Source organism: Heterodontus francisci, chromosome 4, assembly GCF_036365525.1.
Source record: "Heterodontus francisci isolate sHetFra1 chromosome 4, sHetFra1.hap1, whole genome shotgun sequence".
In the NCBI taxonomy this organism is placed as follows: domain Eukaryota; kingdom Metazoa; phylum Chordata; class Chondrichthyes; order Heterodontiformes; family Heterodontidae; genus Heterodontus; species Heterodontus francisci.
The window spans coordinates 112196185-112221168 of record NC_090374.1 but is presented as its reverse complement, the minus strand read 5'-3'; the positions used below and the strand labels follow the sequence as shown (position 1 = coordinate 112221168).

At 43.9% G+C, this 24984-nt stretch overlaps 1 protein-coding gene across 8 annotated transcripts in view; it reads right to left on the bottom strand.

The window, feature by feature from the left end:
* Positions 1-20136: 20136 nt before the first annotated feature.
* Positions 20137-24984, bottom strand: part of LOC137369197 (phosphoserine aminotransferase-like) — a 226988-nt gene continuing 222140 nt past the window's right edge. For all 8 annotated transcript variants that reach the window (XM_068029999.1, XM_068030000.1, XM_068030001.1 and 5 more), the window contains 2 exons: positions 24195-24332; positions 20137-23952 (listed from right to left, as the gene is read on the bottom strand). In XM_068029999.1, the coding sequence (XP_067886100.1) occupies positions 23844-23952; positions 24195-24332 (247 nt within the window). In that variant the 3' untranslated portion in view covers positions 20137-23843. The remainder of the gene's footprint in view (positions 23953-24194; positions 24333-24984) is intronic.

Below are 24984 nucleotides of genomic sequence, written 5' to 3'. Positions count from 1 at the left end.
AGAACAGGCAATTCCTTTAAACTTTCTAGGTCTTGGTTCTCGCTGGGAACTGAGCAGACCATAGAACCATAGAAAAAGTACAGCATCTGCACCGGCTGAATAAACTATCTGCCCAAACTAGTCCAACCTTCCAGCACCTGGTCCATAGCCCTGCAGGTTACAGCATCTCAGGTGCATGTCCAGGTACCTTTTAAAAGAATTGAGGGTCTCTGCCTCCACCACCGTTCCTGGCAGCGAATTCCAGACACCCATCACCCTGTGGGTGAAAAGGTTTCCCCTCATAGCCCCTCTAATCCTTCTACCAATCACCTTAAATCTGTGCCCCTTGGTAATTGACCTCCCCGCCAGGGGAAGCAGATCCTTCCTGTCCACTCTATCTCGGCCCCTCATAATTTTGTATACCTCAATCAAGTCACCCCTCAGCCTCCTCAGTTCCAGGGAAAACAACCCTAGCCTCTCCAATCTTTCCTCATAGCTGCAACCTTCAAGCCCTGACAACATTTTGTAAATGTGTTCTGTACTCTCTCCAGAGCGATTGTGTCTTTTCTGTAATGTGGTGACCCAGAACTGCATGCAATACTCCAGCTGTGGCCTAACCAACACTCTATACAGTTCCAGCGTCATATCCCTGCTTTTGAATTCTATACCTCGGCCAATAAAGGAAAGCAATCCAAGTGCCTTCTTCACCACTCTGTCCACCTGTCCTGCCACCTTCAGGGACCTGTCGACATGCACTCCAAGGTCTCTCACTTCTTCTATCCCTCTCAATATGCTCCCATTTATTGTATATTCCCTCGTTTTATTTGCCCTCCCCAAATGCAATATCTCACACTTCTCTGGATTGAATTCCATTTGCCACTTTTCTGCCCACTCAACCAAAACATTGATATCATTCTGGAGTCCACGGCTTTCCTCCTCACTATTAACTGAATGGCCAATTTTTGTGTCATCAGCAAATTTCCCAATCATGCCACCCACATTTAAGTCCAAATCAATAATATATACCACAAACAGCAAGGGACCCAACACTGAGCCCTGTGGAACACCACTGGAAACAGCTTTCCATTCACAAAAACATCCGTTGACTACCACCCTTTGTTTCCTGGCCCTGAGTCAATTCTGGATCCAACTGCCACATTCCCCTGTATCTTATGGGCTTTCATTTTACTGACCAGTCTGCCATGACCTTGTCAAATGCCTTACTAAAATCTATGTAAACCACATCCACTGCACCACCCTCATCAATCCTCCTTGTCACTTCCTCAAAAAACTCAATCAAGTTAGTAAGACATGACGTTCCCCTAACAAATCCATGCTGACTATCCCTGATTAATCCATGCCTTTCTAATTGACAGTTTATCCTGTCCCTCAAAATAGATTCTAACAATTCATCCACCACCGAGGTCAGACTGACTGGCCTATAATTACCTGGCTTATCCCTCGCACCCTTTTTAAACAATGGTACAACATTCGCAGACCTCCAATCATCTGGTACCTCACCTGTATCTAGTGAGGATTTGAAGATGATCCTCAGCACATCCACTATTCCCTCTCTGGCTTCCTTTAACAGCCTGAAACCAGACATTTCGTCTCTCTCCTCACAGTTCTTTGCAATGTAGGATACAGTGTAGCAAACTAGGTGATCATCTTAAGCTGAAAGGATGTCTTTGCTGGCAGCTTGCCTTTTTAAAACAAATATAAATTCAGATCTCCAGTCATTAGACTAAAGAAAATTATCATTCAACAACACACTTTGGCGTAACAGGCAGAATATAAATAAACAACAAAGAATGACTAAAAGATTAAGAAGGAGGGAAAACTTAGAGTATGAGAGAAAGCTAATTAGAAATATAAAAACAGATAGTAAGAGTTTCTATAGAGATTTAAAACAGATAAAAGTTAACAAAGTGAGCTTTGGTCCTATAGAAAGTGAGGCTGGGAAATTAGTAAGGGAAAATAAGGAGATGGCAGATGAATTGAACAGGTATCTTGCATCGGTCTTCACTATAGAGAAGACAAGTAATATCCCACAAATAGCCATAAATCAGGAAATGGAAGGGAGGGAGGAACGCAAGAAAATTAGAATCACCAGGGAAGTGGTTCTGAGCAAATTGTTGGAGCTGCAGGCTGACAAGTCCCCGGGTCTTGATAGACTTCATCCTAGGGTCTTTAAAAAAGTAGCTAGTGAGATAGTTGATGCATTCGTTTTAATTTTCCAAAATTCCCTAGACTCAGGAAAGGTTCCATTAGATTGGAAAATAGCAAATGTCACGCCTTTGTTCAAAAAGGGAGGGAGACAGAAAGCAGGGAACTACAGGCAGTTAGCTTAACATTGTCATAGGGAAAATGTTAGAAGCTATTATTAAAGACATTATAGCAGGGAACTTCAAAAAATTCAAAGTAATCAAGCAGAGTCAACAAGGTTTTGTAAAAGGGAAACTATGTTTAACCAATTTATTGGAGTTCTTTGAGGAAGTACCATGGGCTGTGGATGTATTGTACTTAGATTTGCAGAAGGCATTTGATAAGGTGCCACATCAAAGGTTATTGCAGAAAATAAATGCTCATGGTGTAGGGGGTAACATATTGGCATGGATAGAAGATTGGCTAGCTAACAGGAAACAGAGAGTAGGCATAAATTGGTCATTTTCTGGTTGACAATATGTAACAAGTGGTGAGCCACAGGGCTCAGTGCTGGGGCCTCAACATTTTACAACTTATATAAATGACTTGGATGAAGGGACCGAAGGTATGGTTGCAAAATTTGCTGATGACACAAAGATAGGTAGGAAAGTAAGTTGTGAAGAGGACATTAAGCGGCTAGAAAGGGATATAGATAGGTTAAGTGACAAAGAAATGCCAAATGGAGTATAATGTGGGAAAATGTGAAATTGTCCATTTTGGCAGGAAGAATAAAAAAGAAGCATTTAGCTAAAAGGTAAGAAATTACAGAGCTCTGAGATGCAGAGGGATCTGGGTGTCCTAGTGCATGAATTGCAAAAAGGTTAGAATGCAGGTACAGCACGCAATTAGGAAAGCTAATAGAATGTTATCGTTTGTTGCAAGGGGAATTGAATGCAAAAGTAGGGAGGTTATGCTACAGTTATACAGGGCATTGGTAAGACCACATTGGGAGTACTGTGTACAGTATTGGGTCTCTTTATTTAAGGAATTAAATGTGTAGGAAGTAGTTCAGAGACGGTTTACTAGACTAATACCTGGAATAGGCAGGTTGTCTTATGAGGAAAGGTGGGACAGGCTAGGCTTGTATCCGCTGGAATTTAGAAGAGTATGAGGTGACTTGATTGAAACATATAAGATCCTGAAGGGTCTTGACAGGGTGGATGTGGAAAGTATGTTTCTTCTTGTGGGAGAATCTAGAATCAGGGATCACAATTTAAAAATAAGGGGTCGAACATTTAAGACAGAGATGACGAGATTTTTTTTCCTCTCAGAGGGTCGTGAGTCTTTGGAATTCTCTTCCTCAAAAGGCAATGGAAGCAGAGTCTTTGAATATTTTTAAGGCAGAGGTAGATAGATTCTTGATAAGGGGGTGAAAGGTTATCAGGATAGGCGGGAATGTGAAATTGAGGTTACAATCAGATCAGCCATGATCTTGTTGAATGGCAGAACAGGTTCAAGGGGTCACGTGACCTACTCCTGCTACTAATTCATATGTACATATGATTTGTTTGTACATATGTTTGTTTGATTACTGTATTACCCTTGTTACATGCACCTCTAATTTCCTGATTTATACCTTGCCCGACATTACCACTACTGTTTGGAGGCCTATAAATAACCCCCAACAATGTTTGCTGCCCCTTGCTGTTTCTTAGCTCTACCCAAACTAATTCTACATCTTGAACTTCCAATCTAAGATCCTTTCTCACTAATGTACTAATTTCATCCTTTATTACCAGCGCGACCCCATCTTTTTTCCTTTTTGCCTGTCCTTCCTAAATGTCAAATATCCTTGAATATTCAGTTCCCAACTTTGGTCACCCTGCAGCCATGTCTATGTAATGGCAGTTAGATCACACCTATTCACTTCTATTTGTGCTGTCAATTCATCTACCTTGTTGTGAACGTTGCATGCATTCAGACGCCTTTAATTTTGCCTTTTTAACATTTTAACCCTATTTGATGCTGGCTTTTATTTCCACTGCCTTCCAATTTCGCTTACTAGGCTGAATGTAATGCCCTCTGTACCTGCACAAGCCCATCTGTGTCAAAGTGGGTGTAGTCCCCTGCCCTCCTGAAAAAAAAATCCATCACCTGCTTGATGGCCTGATGAGCTGTTGACTGCGAGATGCTACCTCGGTCCACACCCGATCCCTGGAATGACCCAGCTCCATAGAAATTCAGGACGACAGAGATTTTGGTGGCTGCAGGTAGGGGATTGCCATGGGGGCCGTGAGACCTCTAGCCGTTGTGGATCAAAGCACTCAGGACCAAGACCACCTGTCTGGATAGGCGCAAGCTCCTAGGGCACTGGCACTCTGTCATTTGCAGGTAGCTGACTCTTGGGCTGTGCATCTGATATCTTGGGTGCCTTCCTCCCCTTGCATCCCCCACTGTGCTTCTCTGGCCTCCAGCTGTCCAGAAGGTTTGCATCTGCTACAGCTCATCCTGGCTGCACTGTCCAATGTCAGAGTGGCCTTTTCCCATCCTACCTCCCTCAGCTGGGGTTTGTGCATTCAGTAGGAATTTCCCTGTCAACTCCAGGTGCCCTAGTGATTACAACAGTCTCATGTCCCTTTCCAGTTTACCACTGAGAAAAGCAAGTCTTACAGCTGCAGCAATGGCCACTCTGTAGCACATTTGAAGTAGCTGCGCTCTATTTTTCACCTCTGCAGTCTTTTAATCAGCCCTTCCCATAGCCCTCATGACCCTCCGCACTTTTCATGTCTTCACAAACCTGTTGAATTCACCACATGGAGTCTTCCCCGTTCCCAGCCATTAAAAATTGTGCACTATTATTGACAAGCCTGTTAATGAGCTCTTTAATGAACTCAACTGGCACTTAATTGGAGGCGTGCTCCCAACCTGTTCCCTTGCTACTGGTGTCCCTTTAAAAATAGCACCACGTTCCAGAGGCAGCGGGAGCCATTGCACTCTCAACTGCCTTTGAAAATCTGCCCCATAGTCTTGATAGCCGGAGAAGTTCAAGAATTTGGAAGCCAAATTTGAGTAAAGATCCAGTGTTCACTGAGGACAGCAGAGAGCAGGCATGGTCAGGGATGGACCTGGTGGTTTAAGCTCAGTTAACATGTAGTTAAGGCTAGATTGGACCCATTATCAGAGCCAGGGGAACTTAATCTATGGAAGAGAGGGGTTTGAGGGAGAAAAGGCAACAGATGGACTCGGAAAGAGGTGCACAGTAAGGATCTCCCTAACAAGCTGACTGTCCAAGAGCCAAAATGAAAGCCATATATGGTTCATGAGGCTTTTTGGAATACATCTAAAAGGCCAACAAAGACACTGCTGCACTAAGTAGCAATTTAGGTTTTCAAAAACTCATACCTTTGCAGCAAGAAATTGATTTTGATGACTAAAGAACTTTCATTGATCAAAAAAGAGGAATTCTAATTCAAACAGCTTCTAGACTACAAAGATGGGCTGTTTTAGGTATTACCTTTCATAGCAATATTAGGTTTAGATATACTGATCAAACTTGCTACTATTTATATTAGTTACCCCAAAAGGTTAAAAAAAATGAGTGCTAGTAATTTTATCAGAGGCTTTTAGTTATCAGACACATAACCCATGTTCTGAATGTTACCAAGGGTTGGATTTTACCCTGACGGCGGGGTCCCACCAATGGGCCAGAGACAAGGGGCCACCCAGCCTCAACGCTGTTTTGAAGCCCTGGCAGAATTCCATGGCAGGCAGCGCCAATTATCTGTCAGCCACCCCCCACAATAGCTGCCAGCCACTCAGAGGGCCGGTAGCTCTGCAGTACTATCAGGAATGATGGCCACTGCTGCTACTACAGGAGGCCCAGGACCAGGAGCAGCGCTGGAGCTCTGGACCTCAGGTAATTTGGGCAGGCTTGCCAGGGCCAGTCCGGCAGGCCCTGATGAGGGGAGTGGGGGAGGGTGGTCAGTGAGGGTGAGGACGTTTGCAGAGGGGCGGCCTTTGCCACTGGGAGCCCTCCATGGGCCACAGATTACCCACAGAGAAGAGCCCATCTGAGGCCAGCTGATTTTACTGGGCAACCTCCCCACATGGTGGGGCTCCTACCAGTCGCTGGTAAAATGCCACTGGCAGTGTAAAGAAGCCCTTAAGTGGTCATTAATGGGTCTCAATTGGCCTCTGGGCAAGAAGGCCGTCTTTGACCTTCCCGTGCCACAACAAAATTGAATGGCATCAGGAAGGCAACAGGCACTCTACACTCCGCCTTCCCTCACTATTTTATGGACCCCGCTTGCCTCCTAGCCCATCTCCCAAGGGTTGGGAAAATTCAGCCCCAAGTGACAATAAGGTAAAATTAGAAAACCTACATCGTGATAAATTTTTGTCATGAATTTTGTATTTTACACTATTAAGATGACCAGTTAGTAATGACAATGGTGATGAAATCCTCATACATGAGAAAAGGACAAACTGATGTACAACAAAGTAATCTGCTAAGGGGTATTCAAGTTAACATCCCATTTCAGTATCAAGACTGGCTTTGCCATGTTTACATGAAAATCATCCTGATACTGTATGTATGAAAAGCCTAACCAGGCAGTTTGTTTCATGGCTATATTTTCATCCTGATATTGACCAGAGGTACAATTCTCCATCTTGTTGAGGCAATCAAACTAAATCCTTTACAAATCCAGTATATACCTGGTTGTAGCCTTCAAGATTATAGTAATGGGTCAATATTAATTTTTCTAATCTGTTTATCAATAATAATTTTCTTAGGAGTGGTATTAAGCCATTTAATGCATTCAGTGCCATCACTTCAACCAGTAAAGCCTTGGTTCTTGACACCATTCAAGTTTCCTTATGTTTTTTTTTATTCATTCATGGGATGTGGGTGACGCTGGCCAGGCCAGCATTTATTGCCCATCCCTAATTGCCCTTGAGAAGGTGGTGGTGAGCTGCCTTCTTGAACCGCTGCAGTCCATTTGGGGTAGGTATACCCACAGTGCTGTTAGGAAGGGAGTTCCAGGATTTTGACCCAGCGATAGTGAAGGAATGGCGATATAGTTCCAAGTCAGGATGGTGTGTGACTTGGAGGAGAACATGCAGGTGGTGGTGTTCCCATGTATTTGCTGCCTTTGTCCTTCTAGTTGGTAGAGGTCGCAGGTTTGGAAGGTGCTGTCTAAGGAGCCTTGGTGCATTGCTGCAGTGCATCTTGTAGATGGTACACACTGCTGCCACTGTGCGTCGGTGGTGGAGGGAGTGAATGTTTGTAGATGGGGTGCCAATCAAGCGGGCTGCTTTGTCCTAGATGGTGTCGAGCTTCTTGAGTGTTGTTGGAGCTGCACCCATCAAGGCAAGTGGAGAGTATTCCATCACACTCCTGACGTGCCTTGTAGATGGTGGACAGGCTTTGGGGAGTCAAGAGGTGAGTTACTCACCTCAGGATTCCTAGCCTCTGACCTGCTCTTATAGCCACGGTATTTATATGGCTACTCCAGTTCAGTTTCTGGTCAATGGTAGCCCCTAGGATGTTGATAGTGGGGGATTCAGCGATGGTAATGCTATTGAATGTCAAGGGCAGATGGTTAGATTCTCTCTTGTTGGAGATGGTCATTGCCTGGCACTTGTGTGGCGCGAATATTACTTGCCACTTATCAGCCCAAGCCTGGATATTGTCCAGGTCTTGCTGCATTTCTACATGTCCCTGGTAGCAGCCTGTTGCCACACAATTTCCCACTCCCGCCCATCGACCAATGTATAATTTCCACTGGGTTCAAGTGGAAAACCATTTTGGAATATTGGAATGAGGCCTGAGGAGCTAAAAATGCTTTGGTGCCCCACTGGCAAGTGTGGGTGAGCTTGTCATATACCTCTTGCCCCAGGTTAATATCAGAGAAGGCCATTCAGCCCATCAAGACTGTGCAAGCTCTTTACAAAAGCATTCATTCCCCATATCCCTGCAACTCTCTCTCCTTCAAATCAGTATCTACCAATCTATCAGGAAATGCATTCCAAGACAAATGAATGCTAACCATTCATAGAATCATAGAAAGTTTAAGACCAGAAAGAGGGCACTTGGCCCATCATTGCATAAAAAAGTTTTTCCTCATCTCACAAACTTGATCTGACTTGTCCCACCCAAAAATATCTTTAAACATTTCAACAATAACTTGTATTTATATGGTGCCTTCATCACGGAAAAACATGCCAAGATGCGTCACAGGAGAAAAGGACAGAGCAGTGAGCCTTTACAGGAGGAACTCTCACAAGAACAGAACCTGCTCTGTCATTCAATATGATCATAGCTGATCTTCTGCCTCAATTCCACTGTCCAGACCATCCCCGTATTCCTTAATATCCAAAACACTATCGATCTTTGTCCTGAATATATCCAACAACTGAGCATCCACAGCCCTTTCAGGTAGAGAATTCTGAAGATCCACAATCCTTCAGTGAAGAAATTTCTCCTCTTCGCAGTCCTAAATGACTGACCCCTTATTCTGAGACTGTGCCCCCTAGTTCTAGACACATCAGCCGGAGAAACATTCTCCCAGCAACTACCCTGTCAAGCTCTTAATGTTTCCCATATTAGATTGTAGAGTATCTTAGTTCATCTTAGTTATCTTGTTGTTGATCATGTTCTATACATGGGAACTGTTGGGTTAGATCAGGGGCTTAGCCTTGGATGGGTTAGAGTGCGGCACAGACTACCCAATTAGCACACAGGCCAACTCAAATATGAGCTTGTGTGAAATCACTTACTCACCCATTCAGCTCCCACATCTCACTAAACTGCTTTGAGTGGAAGGGATTCCAGAGCAACCACAAGCAGGCAGTCAAAAAACACAGTGCATACTGGTCATGGAGAGAAATAGATATATTTGGCCGAAGAGTAATTGCACATTAGAGCACATAGGGTCAGAAGTAGTGGGCTGAATTTTACAGCACCCCGACGTTGGGGTCATGGCGGGTGGGGGGGCGGAAAATACCTCCGGCAGAGGCCCACCTCAGGCCTCGACACCTGGAAGGCCCAACCCAATATTGCCGGTGGCAGCAAGGCCACGTGGCGTGCCCACCCCCACCCCCCCACTGCTCAGCGACGGGAGCTGAATTTACATAATCAAAAAAATGCAAATTAATAAATTAATGACTTCCCCGCTCCCGTCGTCCATTCCACTCCGATATTGTTGCCGGTGGCTGGCGCTCCTGCGCCTTCGAATCCCTGTCTGGAGATCTGAGGCGTAACACTGGTCGGGAGGAGGGAGCAGCTAAGTATTTCAGTGAAGGTGGGGGGTTGGGGGGGGGGGTAATGGGGTCAAACTAATCTGATTGATGTAGGGGATGGTGGGAAGGGTTAAAGATCAAAGTTTGTGAACTTTGGAGAGGTGGGGGGAGGTCAGGTGCAAAAGGTAATTATTTTGGGGGGAGGGGGAAGAGGGAAAGGAATGAATTGTTCGGTTATTGGGGGGGTGGGAGAGGGGCTAGAAACATTTATTTAATATTTTAGAATTCTAACTCAATATTTAATCAAAAATTCAAATGAAATGAAAGGGCTTGAAGTCCTTTAAAAATGGCGTTGGCGCCCGCACAGTGGCATCTGATGCCATTGCAGGGCGCACTGCCCTCCCCCTCATTGAGGGGCGGTGCAGTGCGCCCCGGCCATTTAAATGAGCCGCCGCATTTAATAGCGCAGTGGCTCCGCGACCAGCGGGCCACACAGGCAGACTGCCATAGTTTACGTTCACCAATTCCAGGGACTGCTTGTCAAAAGATAGTATTCCATGCTGTATTCAACAGCAGGATCTGTAAATAAAAAAGAGAAAGAGACTTCTTTAAGCTGTTCCAGATTTTTTAAAGTCAAGGATTGATTTGTAATTTTCTCTAACAATATAAACAAGCAGTGCTAATCAGAATATTTTCATGAATACTCTGGTCATTTAGTCTACTTATAACTTTTTAAATAGATATGCAGGTGCAATACTTAATGCATTCACAAGTTTAGTCATTGCCTGTCCAAATTTCCATTACTAGCTATGCCATTGAATTGGATACCAAATTATGTTAGTTTAATATAAATTAGGGCCAGCAGCACGAGTAAATATAAAGTCAGATGAAGTCAGTTTGCTGTAGTGTGTAGTTACAGTATTTCTATGGCCTAGCTGCAGTCATATAGTCATAATGGCACAGAGAAAAGCCATTCAGCCCATCAAATCCATGCTGGCTCACTATAAAGCAATCCCAGTCAGTCCCATTTTCCCACTCTATCCCCATAGCCCTGCAAGTTTATTTCTCTCAAGCGCCCGTCCAATTTCCTTTCAAAATCATTGATCTTCTCCGCTTCCACCAGCCTTGTAGGCAGTGAGTTCTAAAGTTATGAGAAGGGAGAAGCTGCTAGAAAACAGGGTTATGTTCATGAGATATCCAATGACCTGTGTCTGCTTGAAAAGTTCCCAGCATAGATTATGGTATAAACACATGTTGACTTTGGTATGAATCTTCTGGTTTGACATGGAGCACCCAGGGGATAACAATGGTTGTGGAGGTTAAACAAGCAATTACTGAAAATGTACAGGCTGCATTCAAACAAAGAACAAAGAACAGTACAGCACAGGAACAGGCCATTCGGCCCTCCAAGCCTGCGCCGATCTTGATGCTTGCCTAAACTAAAACCTTCTGCACTTCCGGGGACTGTATCCCTCTATTCCCATCCTATTCATGTATTTGTCAAGATGCCTCTTAAACGTCGCTATCGTACCTGCTTCCACCACCTCCCCCCGGCAGCAAGTTCCAGGCACTCACCACCCTCTGTGTCAAAAACTTGCCTCGCACATCCCTTCTAAACTTTGACCCTCTCACCTTAAACCTATGTCCCCTAGTAACTGACTCTTCCACCCTGGGAAAAAGCTTCTGACTATCCACTCTGTCCATGCCGCTCATAACTTTGTAAACCTCTATCATGTCGCCCCTCCACCTCCGTCTTTCCAGTGTAAACATTCAGACAGCTAAAGCTGGAACCATGCAAACCATGTTTCACAAAGCAGGACAACAGGCATTGGAAGAAGTGGGCACAGGCTATTCTATTGGCTGCTGCAGAACATTCAAGGGATAATGCACCATGGTCACAAAGGATGTGATTTGTGACTTTAACTAGAGCCAATTCAGCAGTGTGAGCTGGGCAGAATCCTGACTGGAGGAATTCAAACAGAGTTTGAGATGAGCACACAGCCAGAGGTGACCACAACTTTGTGGGTTTTAGAAAAAAAGGAGATTGGTGATGAGGTAACAATTGGAGAGGACAAATGAATCAAAGTTTTTTTTCTAAAAAGGATGACAACATTTTTGATGAAACATAGGATAGGGGTCATCCTAATTCACAACATAGAGAAATGATAGTTAGCTCTTGATAAAGCGGTGAAACATTTAAAAGAACTGCAAATAATGTAGTAGTAGTAGTGGCAAGGGAAGAAAATTTTATCAAGCAGTGGGAAAAAAGTATATTGCCAGAGAGATTGTAGAAAGGGAGAAGGCCCCAGAAGAATAAAGATCCTGCACTATCTGCAAGGTTCAGACCACAGCCAAACATTTATGCCTGACTAGAGAAACAAATGCCAAAACAGAAGTTATTTTTTTAAATCCTTGGTCAGTGGATTGGTCAGTGGATCACATAAAATGGATCTGGATTAACATGTACACCAGACTAGGTAGAAGTGGCAGGCAGTAAAATAGTTTCAGCATTTTTTTTATAATTCATCATCTCGCACTGCCTCCCAACACCCACCCTGCCAACAAATACAGGGATTTAATCTCATGGTTACTGGTTGTCTAACCGAGTACCATAACCACTACATTTTCCTTCCTAAGTGTCATGAACTACAGAAAGGCGGGTGGGGGGGGGTGGTGGGGGGGGGGGCGTTCTGCATTGGGAAAGTGGAGCAGCCCTCAATCGGGCACCCTGTGCCTGATTGCCAAGACTCCCAACCCCCCCAGGGCGTGGAGAGGCCGACAACTCTGACCGGCAGCCTTTCCCCGCTCCAGGACGCCCGCTTGCCACGGATAAAATCCCCATGGAGGCGGGCGAAGGCCCTTATGTGGCCGTTAAGTGCCCACTTAAGGGCCTTAATTGGCCTGGGGCGGGCGGCCCGTTTTTCACCACCACCCCCCCACCCCCCACCACCCCTCGCCCTGTGTAAAGTGGGCTGGAGGCAGGAGCGGGTTGGGAAGGCCTCCCGGAGCCTCCCACTCAATTTTATGCCACCCCCACACCACCATCCGGCTCGCTGGGGTGACGTAAAATTCTGGCCAACGTTACAGGTCAATGACCTTTCGTCAGAGCCGAATCTCTCTCCACAGATGCTGTCCGACCTGTTGAATATTTCCAGTGTTTTCTGGTTCTACTCCTTATTTCCAGTATCCGCAGCATTTTGCTTTTATACAAAATTATGCACGTGCTTTTTCTGGATCAATAGGCTAGGAGAAACCTTATGGGTAGTAAAACTATTGCCTGGAAAGAATCCCAATGGAATTTAAAACCAGCATATAGGCAAATGGTTCAAAAACATCTGATACTTAGTATAAAGAAAAAGAAATGTCACCACTGGAGAGGTCAAAATTCTACCATCTCGGGCATGGTGCTCTAGATGTACAATTATGGTTGCTATACTCAGTTAAAATAAAAGTATGAAAAAGACACTGTAGAAGAGCTTAAACAGATGTTAGGTGGTCCTGGTAAAAAAAAGCCCTTGGCTTGTAATTGATTATACAAGATGATGTGGACTACCAGGCAGAGATGAAGACGTGCAATGGAATATCCAAGTACTCCGGCTACAGCAAGTTAACTATAGGAGATAAACACATGCTTCAAGGGGACATCTGCAAGCTCATCATGAAAGTGTACAGAAAAGCTAGACAGCAGACAGTTATTAGAGTAGGTCAGAGAAAGTTGACAGTTCACGATAGACTTTATTTAAAAGGGATTCCTGCAACCAAAGCACGAAGATGCACTCAGAATACATGCAGGAACCAAGGGATGTAAAAATGTGAATGAGTGAAGCAAATTATGTATGGTAAGGCTTGAACAAAGCCATCAAGAACTGTGCCAAATATGCAAAGGTGAGAACAAACCTGGCCAATTCCATCTTCAATCTGAACATTCAAAATAAAGCTACATCACAAATAATGATTTGTATGAAATTCATTATTTGTCCATCATGGATTATCAGAAATAGTCATGATGAGCCACAATTTCTATTTGTGAATAGCCCTTGGGGGTGGGGGTGGAAAGAATGAGTGAGAATGATTAAAAAAAAGGGAGCGAGGGGAAGGGATGATCACACCCAAACTTGGTACAAGTGTACTTTGCTGCATGATTGGCAAACAATAGTCCAGTGGAATTGTTAAAATGAGTCACGGCCTAAACATTGCTAGTAACGACAGGAAAATTAACTCCTAGCCAAGAATATGTAGCATATTTCTGGGAAAGGAGGGCAAGTCGAATCTTGTAGAAAACTAATTTGAGCAATTTAACAAATCTGATTCCAAGTCTAGGTGAAACAGGGTGTTATAAATACCCTGTGATTCTGTAATTAGTATCTTGTTCATGTTCCCAAACCAAAAGAAGTGGAATAAAATGGTCAGACTTGTAACTTACCACTTTTGCAGTTTTGTTTTCTATGCTTCAGTTATCCAGACTACTTTGATATTCTAAGAAATGAGTTACTAGGACATTTCAAATGTACATAAATAGGCAGTTTCAATTCCATTATGCCTCAGTTGTAAATCTGGGGTTAATTTTCAATTCATATTAGGATCCCAAACAGCATCATTTAATCTCTGTTGACTTGTATCGAGTCAAAATGTGGCATTTAGCATTATAGAAATACTAACTTTTAAAAAAGAGTTCAGGCAATACAAGTTAAAACAATTGTTACATAAGCAGAGCTAGGTGTAAAAAATAAAGAAATCAGGCCAAATAGAGTATGGTTGTGGAGAAAAAACCAGAGTACCCCTTGAAAACATGAAAATAAAATTATATAACTTATATCTGAACCCACTATGCGGAATTAGAGTCCGACACAACCTGACTTAGCGTCCTGCATGCCCTTGGGCCTCACATTTCATTCTGAGACCGTTTACTTCTTCTCAGACAATTTATCAAATCATATGCTTTGTACATATTGCAGAACTTATGCTTGCTAATGTCTCAATTGTTCCAATATTTGTAGGTCTCAGTAGGTCCAATACATTAAAAAGTAAACATTTCGAAATAGGTTACCCTTCCTACACAGACAGAAAGACTAATGAGGAAGTGCAGGAAATGGCTGGAGAAAAGAGAAAATTAGTACATTACATCAAAGAGAGAGATACAATATTTCAGTCACATCATTAGAGCAGAAGGTAGACTGAGACAATTATTGCAAGGAAAGATTGATGGAAAACATAGGATAGGGAAGCAGAAAAGAAAATGGATGTCAGGTATAATGGACTGGATGCAGTTAACCTATGCGGAATGTGTAAGCAAGGCACAGGACAGACAAGTGGAGATCCATGGTAGTCAACCTTCTGGGAAAAAGATGACACCAACGAATGAATGAACCCTTCTGATGGCAGGTACGAAAGTGCACTTGAGCTGTGAGTTTGATGAACATTTACAATCTGAAACATTTTATTTCAAGCAGAAAAAATCCCAATGAGTTTTATATATCACAAAAGGGCACTGCAGCAAGCAAGAGGTATTTGATGAGCCAACTGAAAAAACGGGCCATTGAGATTGCTGTGCAGCATGTGAAAGTAAGCAGATTGCATCATTGTCTTAGGTTTACTGAAGTTCCATGTGAGCTAGACATGCTACTGCAGAACAGCAAAGTCTAAACTAGGGGATTCAAACGTACAACCCGTGGCCCGTTATTCAGCCTGTGGAAGTTCCATCTGGCACAAAGACTCTCCATGAACCATTATGTCTATTTTTTTATTTCCAATATATACTTTATTCATAAAACTCTGTAAAAAATACATTACAAAACATTTCCAAACAGCACCAAGTCAAAAAATACAAAGAGTGCAAAGGAGATCAGTTTTCTTCAATACAGGAGTGAGTTGCCTCACAACCCTTCCTTTTCATTTTACATGCTATGTACATTTTACAGCAAACAAATATTTTCCAGATACAGTTCGAGGGGTTTTCCATGGATCCAGCCCCTCAGTTCAGCTTGGTGGGGGGACCTTACACAGTGGTCTTTCCCCATTGAGCCTTTGCTGCGGCTGCCCCAAGCTTTAGTGCGTCCCTCAGCACGTAGTCCTGGACCTTGGAATGTGCCAGTCTGCAACATTCCGTCATGGACAACTCTTTGCGCTGGAAGACGAGCAAGTTTCGGGCAGACCAAAGGGCGTCTTTCACCGAATTGATGGTCCTCCAGCAGCAGTTGATGTTTATCTCGGTGTGCGTCCCTGGGAACAGCCCGTAGAGCACAGACTCCTGTGTTACAGAGCTGCTTGGGATGAACCTCGACAAAAACCACTGCATCTCTTTCCACACCTGCTTTGCAAAGACACATTCTAGAAGGAGGTGGGCAACCGTCTCTTCCCCACCACAGCCACCTCGAGGGCATTATGCGGAGGGGGTGAGACTTTGGGCGTGCAGGAAGGATCTGACGGGGAGGGCTCTTCTCACCACCAGCCAAGCTACATCTTGGTGCTTGTTTGAAAGTTCTGGTGATGAGGCATTCCGCCAAATGACTTTGGCAGTCTGCTTGGGGAACCATCCGACAGGATCCACCATCTCCTTTTCCCGTAGGGCCTTGAGGACATTCCGTGCAGACCACTGCCTGATGGATTGGTGGTCAAAGGTGTTTTTCCACAGAAACTTTTCCACGAAGGATAGGTGGTACGTCACAGTCCAACTGGATGGAGCGTTCCGCAGCAATGTGACCAGGCCCATCCTTCGCAACACCAGGGACAGATAGAACCTCAGAACGTAGTGACACTTGGAGTTTGCGTACTGGAGGTTGACACACAGCTTGATGCAGCCGTACACGAAGGTAGTCATCAGGATGAGGGTGATGTTGGGTACATTTTTCCCGCCCTTATCCAGAGAGGTTTGAACATCATGTCCCTCCAGGCCCGGTCCATTTTGGATCCCCAGATGAAGCGGAAAATGGCTCGGATGACCGCCACATCGCAGGAGTGGGGTATGGGCCAGACCTGCGCCACGTGCAGCAACGTGAGCGCCTCGCACCTGATGACCAGGTTCTTACCCATAATGGAGAGAGATTGCTGCTCCCACATGCTCAGCTTGTGTTGTACCCTGGCTACTCGCTCCTTCCAGGTTTTGGTGCACGCCCTGGCCATTCCGAACCATATCCCCAGCACCTTCAGGTAGTCTGACCTGATGGTGGAGGGGACAAAGGATCAGTCAGCCCAGTTCCCAAAGAACATGGCCCTGCTCTTGCCGTGGTTAACTTTGGCTCCGGAGGCCAGTTTGAACTGGGTGCAGATGCTCATCAGTCTGCGAACAGACAGCAGGTCCGAGCAGAAGACGACGACATCATCCACGTACAGGGAGGTTTTAACCCGAGTGCCTCCACTGCCTGGGATTGTCACCCCTCTTATGCTCACATCCTTCCTAATAGACTCAGCAAAGGGTTCAATACAGCAAACAAACAAAACAGGGGAGAGAGGACAGCCCTGTCTTCTATATTTCTTTTTATTTCCAAAATATACTTTATTCATAAAAATCTGTAAAAAAAATGACAAAACAGTTTCAAACAGCACCAAGTCAAAAATTACAAACAGTGCAAAGGAGATCAGTTTTCAATACAATCATGAGTTGCCTCACAACCCTTCCATTTCATTTCTCATGCCATATACATTTTACAGCAAACGAAAATTTTTCTGATACAGTTCGAGGGGTTGTCCATAGATCCAGCCCCTCAATTCAGCTTGGTGGGGGGACCTTACACTGTGGTCTTTCCACATTGAGACTGTTGCCCTGGCTGCCCCAAGCTTTAGTGCTTCCCTCAGGACATAGTCCTGGACCTTGGAATGTGCCAGTCTGCAACATTCGGTCGTGGACAATTCTTTGCACTGGAAGACGAGCAAGTTCCAGGCAGACCAAAGGGCGTCTTTCACCGAATTGATGGTCCTCCAGCAGCAGTTGATGTTTATCTCGGTGTGCGTCCCTGGGAATAGCCTGTAGAGCACAGACTCCTGTATTACAGAGCTGCTTGGGATGAACTTCAACAAAAACCACTACATCTCTTTCCACTAAAATAAAAGCAAAATACTGCGGATGCTGGAAATCTGAAATAAAAACAAGAAATGCTGGAACCACTCAGCAGGTCTGGCAGCATCTGTGAAAAGAGAAGCAGAGTTAACGTTTTGGGTCAGTGACCCTTCTTCGGAAGGGTCGTTAACTCTGCTTCTCTTTTCACAGATGCTGCCAGACCTGCTGAGTGGTTCCAGCATTTCTTGTTTTTACATCTCTTTCCACACCTGCTTTGCAGACACATTCCAGAAGGAGGTGGGCAACGATCTCTTCCCCACCACAGCCACCGCGAGGGCATTGTGCGGAGGGGGTGAGACTTCGGGCATGCAGGAAGGATCTGATGAGGAGGGCTTAGCCCTGGCTGGCCCACCTGGACAAGCCTGTTTGATGAGGTTATAACGAGTTGAAATGCATTGTGATCCACTGCATCTTATGGTCATTCTTGCCAAAAATTGCAATAGTCATAGAGTTATACAGCACAGAAACAGGTCCTTTGGCCCATCATGTCTGTGCCGGCCATACAGCACCCAACTATTCTAATCCCATATTCCTATACCTGGCCCATAGCCTTGTATGCTATGGCGTTTCAAGTACTCATCTAAATACTTCTTAAATGTTGTGAGGGTTCCTGCCTCCACCACCTCTTCAGGCAGTGCGTTCCAGATTCCAACCCACTCTGGGTGATAAAATGCTTCCTCAAATCCCCCCTAAACCTCCTGCCCCTTACCCTAAATCTATGCCCCCTGGTTATTGACCCCTCCACTAAGGGAAGAAGTTTCTTCCTATCTAATTGATCAATGCCCCTCATAATCTTGTACACCTCAATCATGTCCCCCCTCAGCCTTCTCTGCTCCAATTAAAACAACCCTCACCTTTTCAGTCTCTCTTCATAACTGAAATGCTCCAGCCCAGGCAACATCCTGATGAATCTCCTCTGCACCCTCTCCAGTGCAATCACATCCTTCCGATAGTGTGGTGACCAGAACTGTACACAGTACTCCAGCTGTGGCCTAACTAGCATTTTATATACGCCATCATAGCCTCCCTGCTCTTATATTCTATGCCTCAGCTAATAAAGGCAAGTATCCCATATGCCTTCCTAACCGCCTTATCTACCTGTGCTGCTGCCTTCAGTGATCTATGGACAAGTACACCAAGGTCCTTCTGACTTTCTGTACTTCCTAGGGTTCTACCATCCATTGTATACCTTGCCTTGCAAGTCCTCCCAAAATGCATCACCTCACAGGATTTTCAGGATTAAATTCCATTTGCCACTGCTCCGCCCATCTTACCAGCCTAACTATAGCTCCCTGTTATCTAAGGATTTCCTCCTCACTATTTAGTGTTTGCCATTGTTTGTCTAACCCAAATTTTTAACATGGCGGTGGTGGGGGTAGGATAGCAAGGAATGAGAAGGAGGTAGCAACACCAAAAGAAATAGAAAGAGAAGGTGGCAGCAAAGTAGCCACTCGAGAGAAAGCTACAGCAAGAGTGCATTGCATTTCAAGAGAAAATGGAGAAATTCATGTTTTTGTGAATCCACTTGCTCAATTTGTAAGCAACAGGTATCTGTGGTGAAAGGGTACAACACTTAAAGACAGTGAAGGAAACCATGTTAAGAAATACAAGTATACAGGAAAATTGTGAAGATTGTGCTAATTCAAAATGCCTTGGAAAGGCAGGGGAGGAAGTGACGTAGTGGTAATGTTACTGAACTTGTAATTCAGAGGCTCAGGCTAATTCCCTGGGAACATGACTTCAAATCCCACCATGGCAGCTGGTGGAATTTAAATTCAATTAATTAATAAAAATCTGGAATTGAAAGCTAGTCTCAGTAATGGTGCCATGAAACTATCACTGATTGTCGTAAAAACCCATCTGGTTCACAAATGTCCTTTAAGGAAGGAAATCTGCCGTCCTTACCTGGTCTGGCCTACATGTGGCTCCAGACCCACAACAATGTGGTTGACTCTCAACTGCCCTCTGAAATAGCCTAGTAAGTCACTCAGTTGTGAAGGGCAATTAAGCATAAGCAACAAATGCTGGTCTTGCCAGCGATTCCCATATCCCAAGAAAAATTTTTAAAAATGTTTACTAATACTCACCACATGAGCGATGTTGCTAACAGGAGTTATGGAATTAATTTTAAAAATGCTTCAGTAAATCCATTGTGAGAGCGAGAATTCATGAAGAACTGCATACTCAAATGTGTGTCCAGATTAGCCTAAAACTTTTGTCAATCTCAGTCAGTCAAACACAAATGACTGAGAAAATTAATGTTTCAGTTGAGAACTTGAACAGTCAGCTCTGGGAGAAAGGCAAATCACACAGCAATTTGATGACAATTGGAAAACTGCATTAAAATGCTTTTTTTAAATTGTATGATGGCAAGATTCCAACTGCTTATAGACCAGAAAAAGAGGTTATTAAATTACAGAATAAATAACTTCAAGACTTTGATTTCATGGTGAATATTATGAAGCAACTGTATACACTGGCACAACCAAGTAGTGACAGAATACTATAACATTTGTGCCTTTGAGATTAAGCTACACTGACTGGAGTAATTTGGCACATTCTGCTTTTAAATTACTATGACAAAGTTGTTATGGCCATATGGTGAGGGGTGTGGGCAGTTTCCACTGTTCCACTCCCACCTGACCACAGCAAGTATTTTTGTTATTCGGGTTTAACCCCTTTGTGTTTTATTTGTCAAATAAACAGACAGTGACAAGTTTTCTTGTAGGTTCAAAACAGAAAATTAATTTACTGAGCAATATGCCTTATCCTGAAATTGTCACAACTGCACCCACTCATGTACTCACACACACAAAACAGACAGATAGATTGGAAAAGGGGCAAGTGGTTTGAAGTGAGGTAGGGTTTTGGGGTAAACCTGTTGAATTCTCTCTGAGGTCAAATTCTCTTTAGTTGCAGGCCTGCAACTGTTGGTTGAAAGTTCAGTTTGAAGACAGAGGATCATTTCCAATTCACTGCTGCACAAGTTGAAAGTTAGAATTCACAGTAGGGTGTCTTCCTTTCTGGCTTGCTGAATTTTCTCCCAGCTGGACAAGCATTGGTGATGCTTTCTAGTAGGTCTCCCTCTCTTTTCAGAAAGCTACTTTTAAAGTTACAAGTTTCTCACATTTTGCCTCTGTTGGGAGACAGAGATTTTCCTTTTTGTGGTGACTGACAATGGCCCAGGACGTGGCTACTTCACAGTTTTTGTTTCAGAAGAATGTATTCAATTCTTAATGGGTTCACGATGGGTGTAATTAACGCTTCTTAGCTTTGAATGTATTCTTTTGTCCTTACCAGACAGTTTGAATATACAAAGGCAAGGTCTTTGGACCTTCAGCAGCCATTTATTTTTTAAAAAGTGGTCAGTGTTTTTAAAGAGACAAGTCTATTTTTGTAACTCTTCAGGTTGAGTTCTTGTAGTTTCAATCATTGCACTTTATGTCAGCATCACATGATGATGGCACTACAGGCCAAAATTACAATACTGGGTGGGAGGGTGAGTTGTGAGGAGGATGCAGAGAAGCTTCAGGGTGATTTGGACAAGTTAAGTGAGTGGGCTAATGCATGACAGATGCAGTATAATGTGGATAAATGTGAGGTTATCCACTTTAGTAGCAAAAACAGGAAGGCAGATTATCTGAATGATTTTAAACAGAGAGGGGAACATGCAACGAACCCTGGGTGTTCTCGTACAGCAGTCGCTGAAGGTAAGCATGCAGGTATAACAGGCAGTAAAAAAGGGCAAATGGTAAGTTGGCCTTCATAGAGAGGATTTGAGTACAAGAGCAGGGATGTCTTGCTGCAATTATACAGAGCCTTGGTGAGGCCACACCTGGAATATTGTGCACAGTTTTGGTCTCCTTATCTGAGGAAGGATGTTCTTGCTATAGAGAGGGAGTGCAGCGAAGGTTTACCAGACTGATTCCTGGGATGGCGGGACTGACGTATGTGGAGAGATTGAGTTGGTTAGGATTATATCCACTGGAGTTCAGAAGCGTGATGGGGGGGGGGGGGGGGATCTCATAGAAACCAATAAAAAAATTTTAAGAGGACTTGACAGGGTAAATGCAGGAAGGATGTTCCTGATGGCGGGGGAGTCCAGAACCAGAGGTTGTAGTCTAAATACAGGGTAAACTTTTCAGGACTGAGATGAGGAGAAATTTCTTCACCCAGAGAGAGTGATGAGCCTGTGGAATTCACTACCACAGAAAGCAGTTGAACCAAAACATTGTATGTTTTCAAGGAGTTAGATATAGCTCTTGGGTCTAAAGGGATCAAAGGATATGGGGGGAAAGCAGGAACAGGTTACGGAGTTGGATGATCAGCCATGATCATAATGAATGACAGAGCAGGTTCGAAGGGCCAAATGGCCTACTCCTATTTCCTATGTTTCTACACCTTTCATAAGCTCATCGAGAGGTCCTGAGGTCAACAGGCAAATAAGTCCTTTTACACGTAGTTAACATGATGAGAAAAGAACTTGTGACTTGAACCACAGGGAAAAAAAAAGTTTACAATTTTCAGTATACAAATATCTGCATACATAACACAGGAAGTCCACATCGAAGGCATTGATATTGTCTTCTTACCACCAATATCAGTAAAATTGTGCTTCAAGTTTTATCAATGTGGGGCAGGAAATTATTCCCAACTAAAGTTCCTTTCTTTTTTGAAAAAAAATATTCATTCTTCGGATACAAGAGTCACTGGCAACGCCAGCATTTAAGCCAGAAAGGCCTTTGCATGAATAATTCTTTCCATGTTTAAGACCATAGTCACTAATAAAAAGTATAAACCAAGTTCAATTTTATGCCAAACCTGAACTCACTTAAGATAGCTTCAGCCCAGTCATTTGTTCGAAATGTTGAGGCAATGGTTCAAACCAAAAGCTGCCAGGTTATCAGGGAGCAGTCAATAAAAATCTAATACAAACAAGTGCCAATATGGTTTATCTTTATTTCTATTTTAATGTGTTGAATGTGGCCTGCACCAAGTGCCAGGATACCTGATCAATTCTACCATATAAAATAATGATCCATATTCAGGTTTTATTTTATTTACAAGCTGTGCAACTACTAAACAGCACATTGCATTTCCCCCCCCAACGAGTTCCAGAGCTACAGTTCAGCCAGTTAGGCCAGCTTTAAAAAGGAAAGCCTAAATTTAGGGAAACAGGAAAAAAAAACTGACTAGCTTTAGATTAAGATTCTAATTATTGGGTAATGCATTAGTAGTTACAGTCTACATCTGGGAGGTAGATAAACTGAATATATAGTTTATAGTCTGGTGATCCAAAGGGATTTGCACTTTTGAAAATTTCAGGTAGAACCAACAATACACTCAAGAACCGTCCAAGTATTTAAGCAACAGGACACAAAAAGCTAGGAGCAAAAGCAAAAATACTGAAGATGCTGGAAATCTGAAATAAACAGAATTCTGGAAATGCTCAGCAGGTCTGGCAGTATCGGGGGGGCGGGGGGGGGGGGCAGGGAAAAAGAGAAAAAGGGGAAAAAGGAGAAATGAAGAGTATTCACGTTTAAAAGGTCGATGACCTTTTGTCAGAACTGTGGTTGACCTGAAACACTGCCAGATTTTGAGGCCCGATGGAAGTAGGCCCAGAATTTCTCGCCGGTGTGGCAGCACGGTTCTGACCCACAGCTATTTTGAAAAGGCCCAGAATGGCTACCAGCCCACAAGTGGTGTGTAGCCAATAAAGTCAATTAAGGGGCCTATTGAGGCCCCTCTCCCACGCCGACTTAAGGTCGGCAGGTGGGGTCCCCTGCAGTGGCTCATACATAGGCAGAGAGGAGGGGGTCTCCTGGCAGATTGGCAGGGGGTGCCAGCGTCCAGTGGCCTTTTAAAACCACCCTCACAGCTTCCATACTGTGATAGTGATAGCTATGGTCCACCTTCCACAAGGATGAACTGGCAGTTTGGCCTCCATTTTTAAATTTAAGTGTTCAGAAAGCACCTCGACAATGGAGGCACCCTCTCCCTATATTACATAGATTGGCAGCTCCCACTTTAGACAGTGGGGCTGCCAATGTGTCATTGCTGGAGTGCCACCTAATGGCCCTCTAGCCTCGGGAGCCTGCCTGCCATCCTAATTGAACAGTAAGCATGTCCTCTGGCCATTAATTGGTCTGGCACTGACAAATCACGTTGCAGGTTTACTTCCAATGTGGTGAGGGGATCAGGTCCAGAAGTTCTTCTGATGTCTGGTTCCTGATCCCAGAAGGAAAATTCCAGCCCATTAACTGTTTCTCACTCTCTTTCTACAGATGCTGCCAGACTTGCTGAGCATTTCCAGCCATTTTCTGTGTTTATTTTGAAAAGCTAGAGGTCTACATTATATAGAAATAGAAGATTATGCAGTGGTTAAACCAAAACTAAAGCCTGGTACATGAATGAAGATATGTTGTTAGTTCACAAGATGTTCCTTCATAAAGCCGATCATAAACACCGCCAGTTTTTGAGCTTCTTCCACTGTCACAGCATTGTAGAGAGAGACACGAATTCCACCAACAGACCTAGCACAAACAGAGCATATGGAATTGGCACTATTATTTAGATAAAGGCTAATTTACAACACACATCATAGCCCACCCCTCCATGCTTTTGAAGGGGCCCTTAAGTGCAAATGCATAGTCATAAAATATAGCTATTAAAATCACATTTCTGAACATATATTTAATTTTAGAAACCCAGAGCCACAGCTCCCACTACACAAATTACATGGCTTCTTTTTAAGAGAACAGATTGGCGGATTTACCTGTGGCCTTTTAAGGACATCATGTTATATTTAGCAGCTTTGTCAAGAAACTCAGTTTCAAGAGCACTGTCCCCATTAGCATTTCCAATGTGGAATGGAATATTCATTCTGCTTCTACAAGTTGAAGCAAGTGGACACCTAAAATTAACAACAAAAATTTTTATTGTACGGAGGGGAGTTGGAGTGACTGCCCTCGACATCAAAGCAATATTTGACCAAGTGTGGCATCAAGGACCTCTACCTAAATTGAAGCCAGTGGAAATTGGAGGAAAAAAAGTTTCCACTGCTTGGAATCATACCTAGCACAAAGAAAGATGGCTATGGCTGTTGGAAGCCAAATACCTCAGCCCCAGGACATTGCTGCAGGAATTCCTCAGGGTAGTGTCCTCGGTCCAATCATCTTTAGCTGCTTCATCAATGACCTTCCCTCCAACATAAGGTCAGAAGTGGGGATGGTCGCAGATGATTTCAGAGTGTTCAGTACGATTCACAACTCCTCAGATACTGAACAGTACCCACACGAAGCCAGACTAGGACAACATTCAGGCTTGGGTTGTAAAGTGGCAAGTTACATTCATGCCACACAAGTGGCAGGCAATGGCCATCTCAAAAGAGAATTTAACCATCTCGCCTTGATGTTCAACAGCATTACCATCACTGAAACCCCCCCCATCATCAACATCCTCGGGGTTATTAACCAGAAACTTAACTGGATCAACCATATTAATACTGCAGCTACAAGAGCAGGTCAGAGACTGGGAATTCTGCAGAGTAATTTACCTCCTAACTC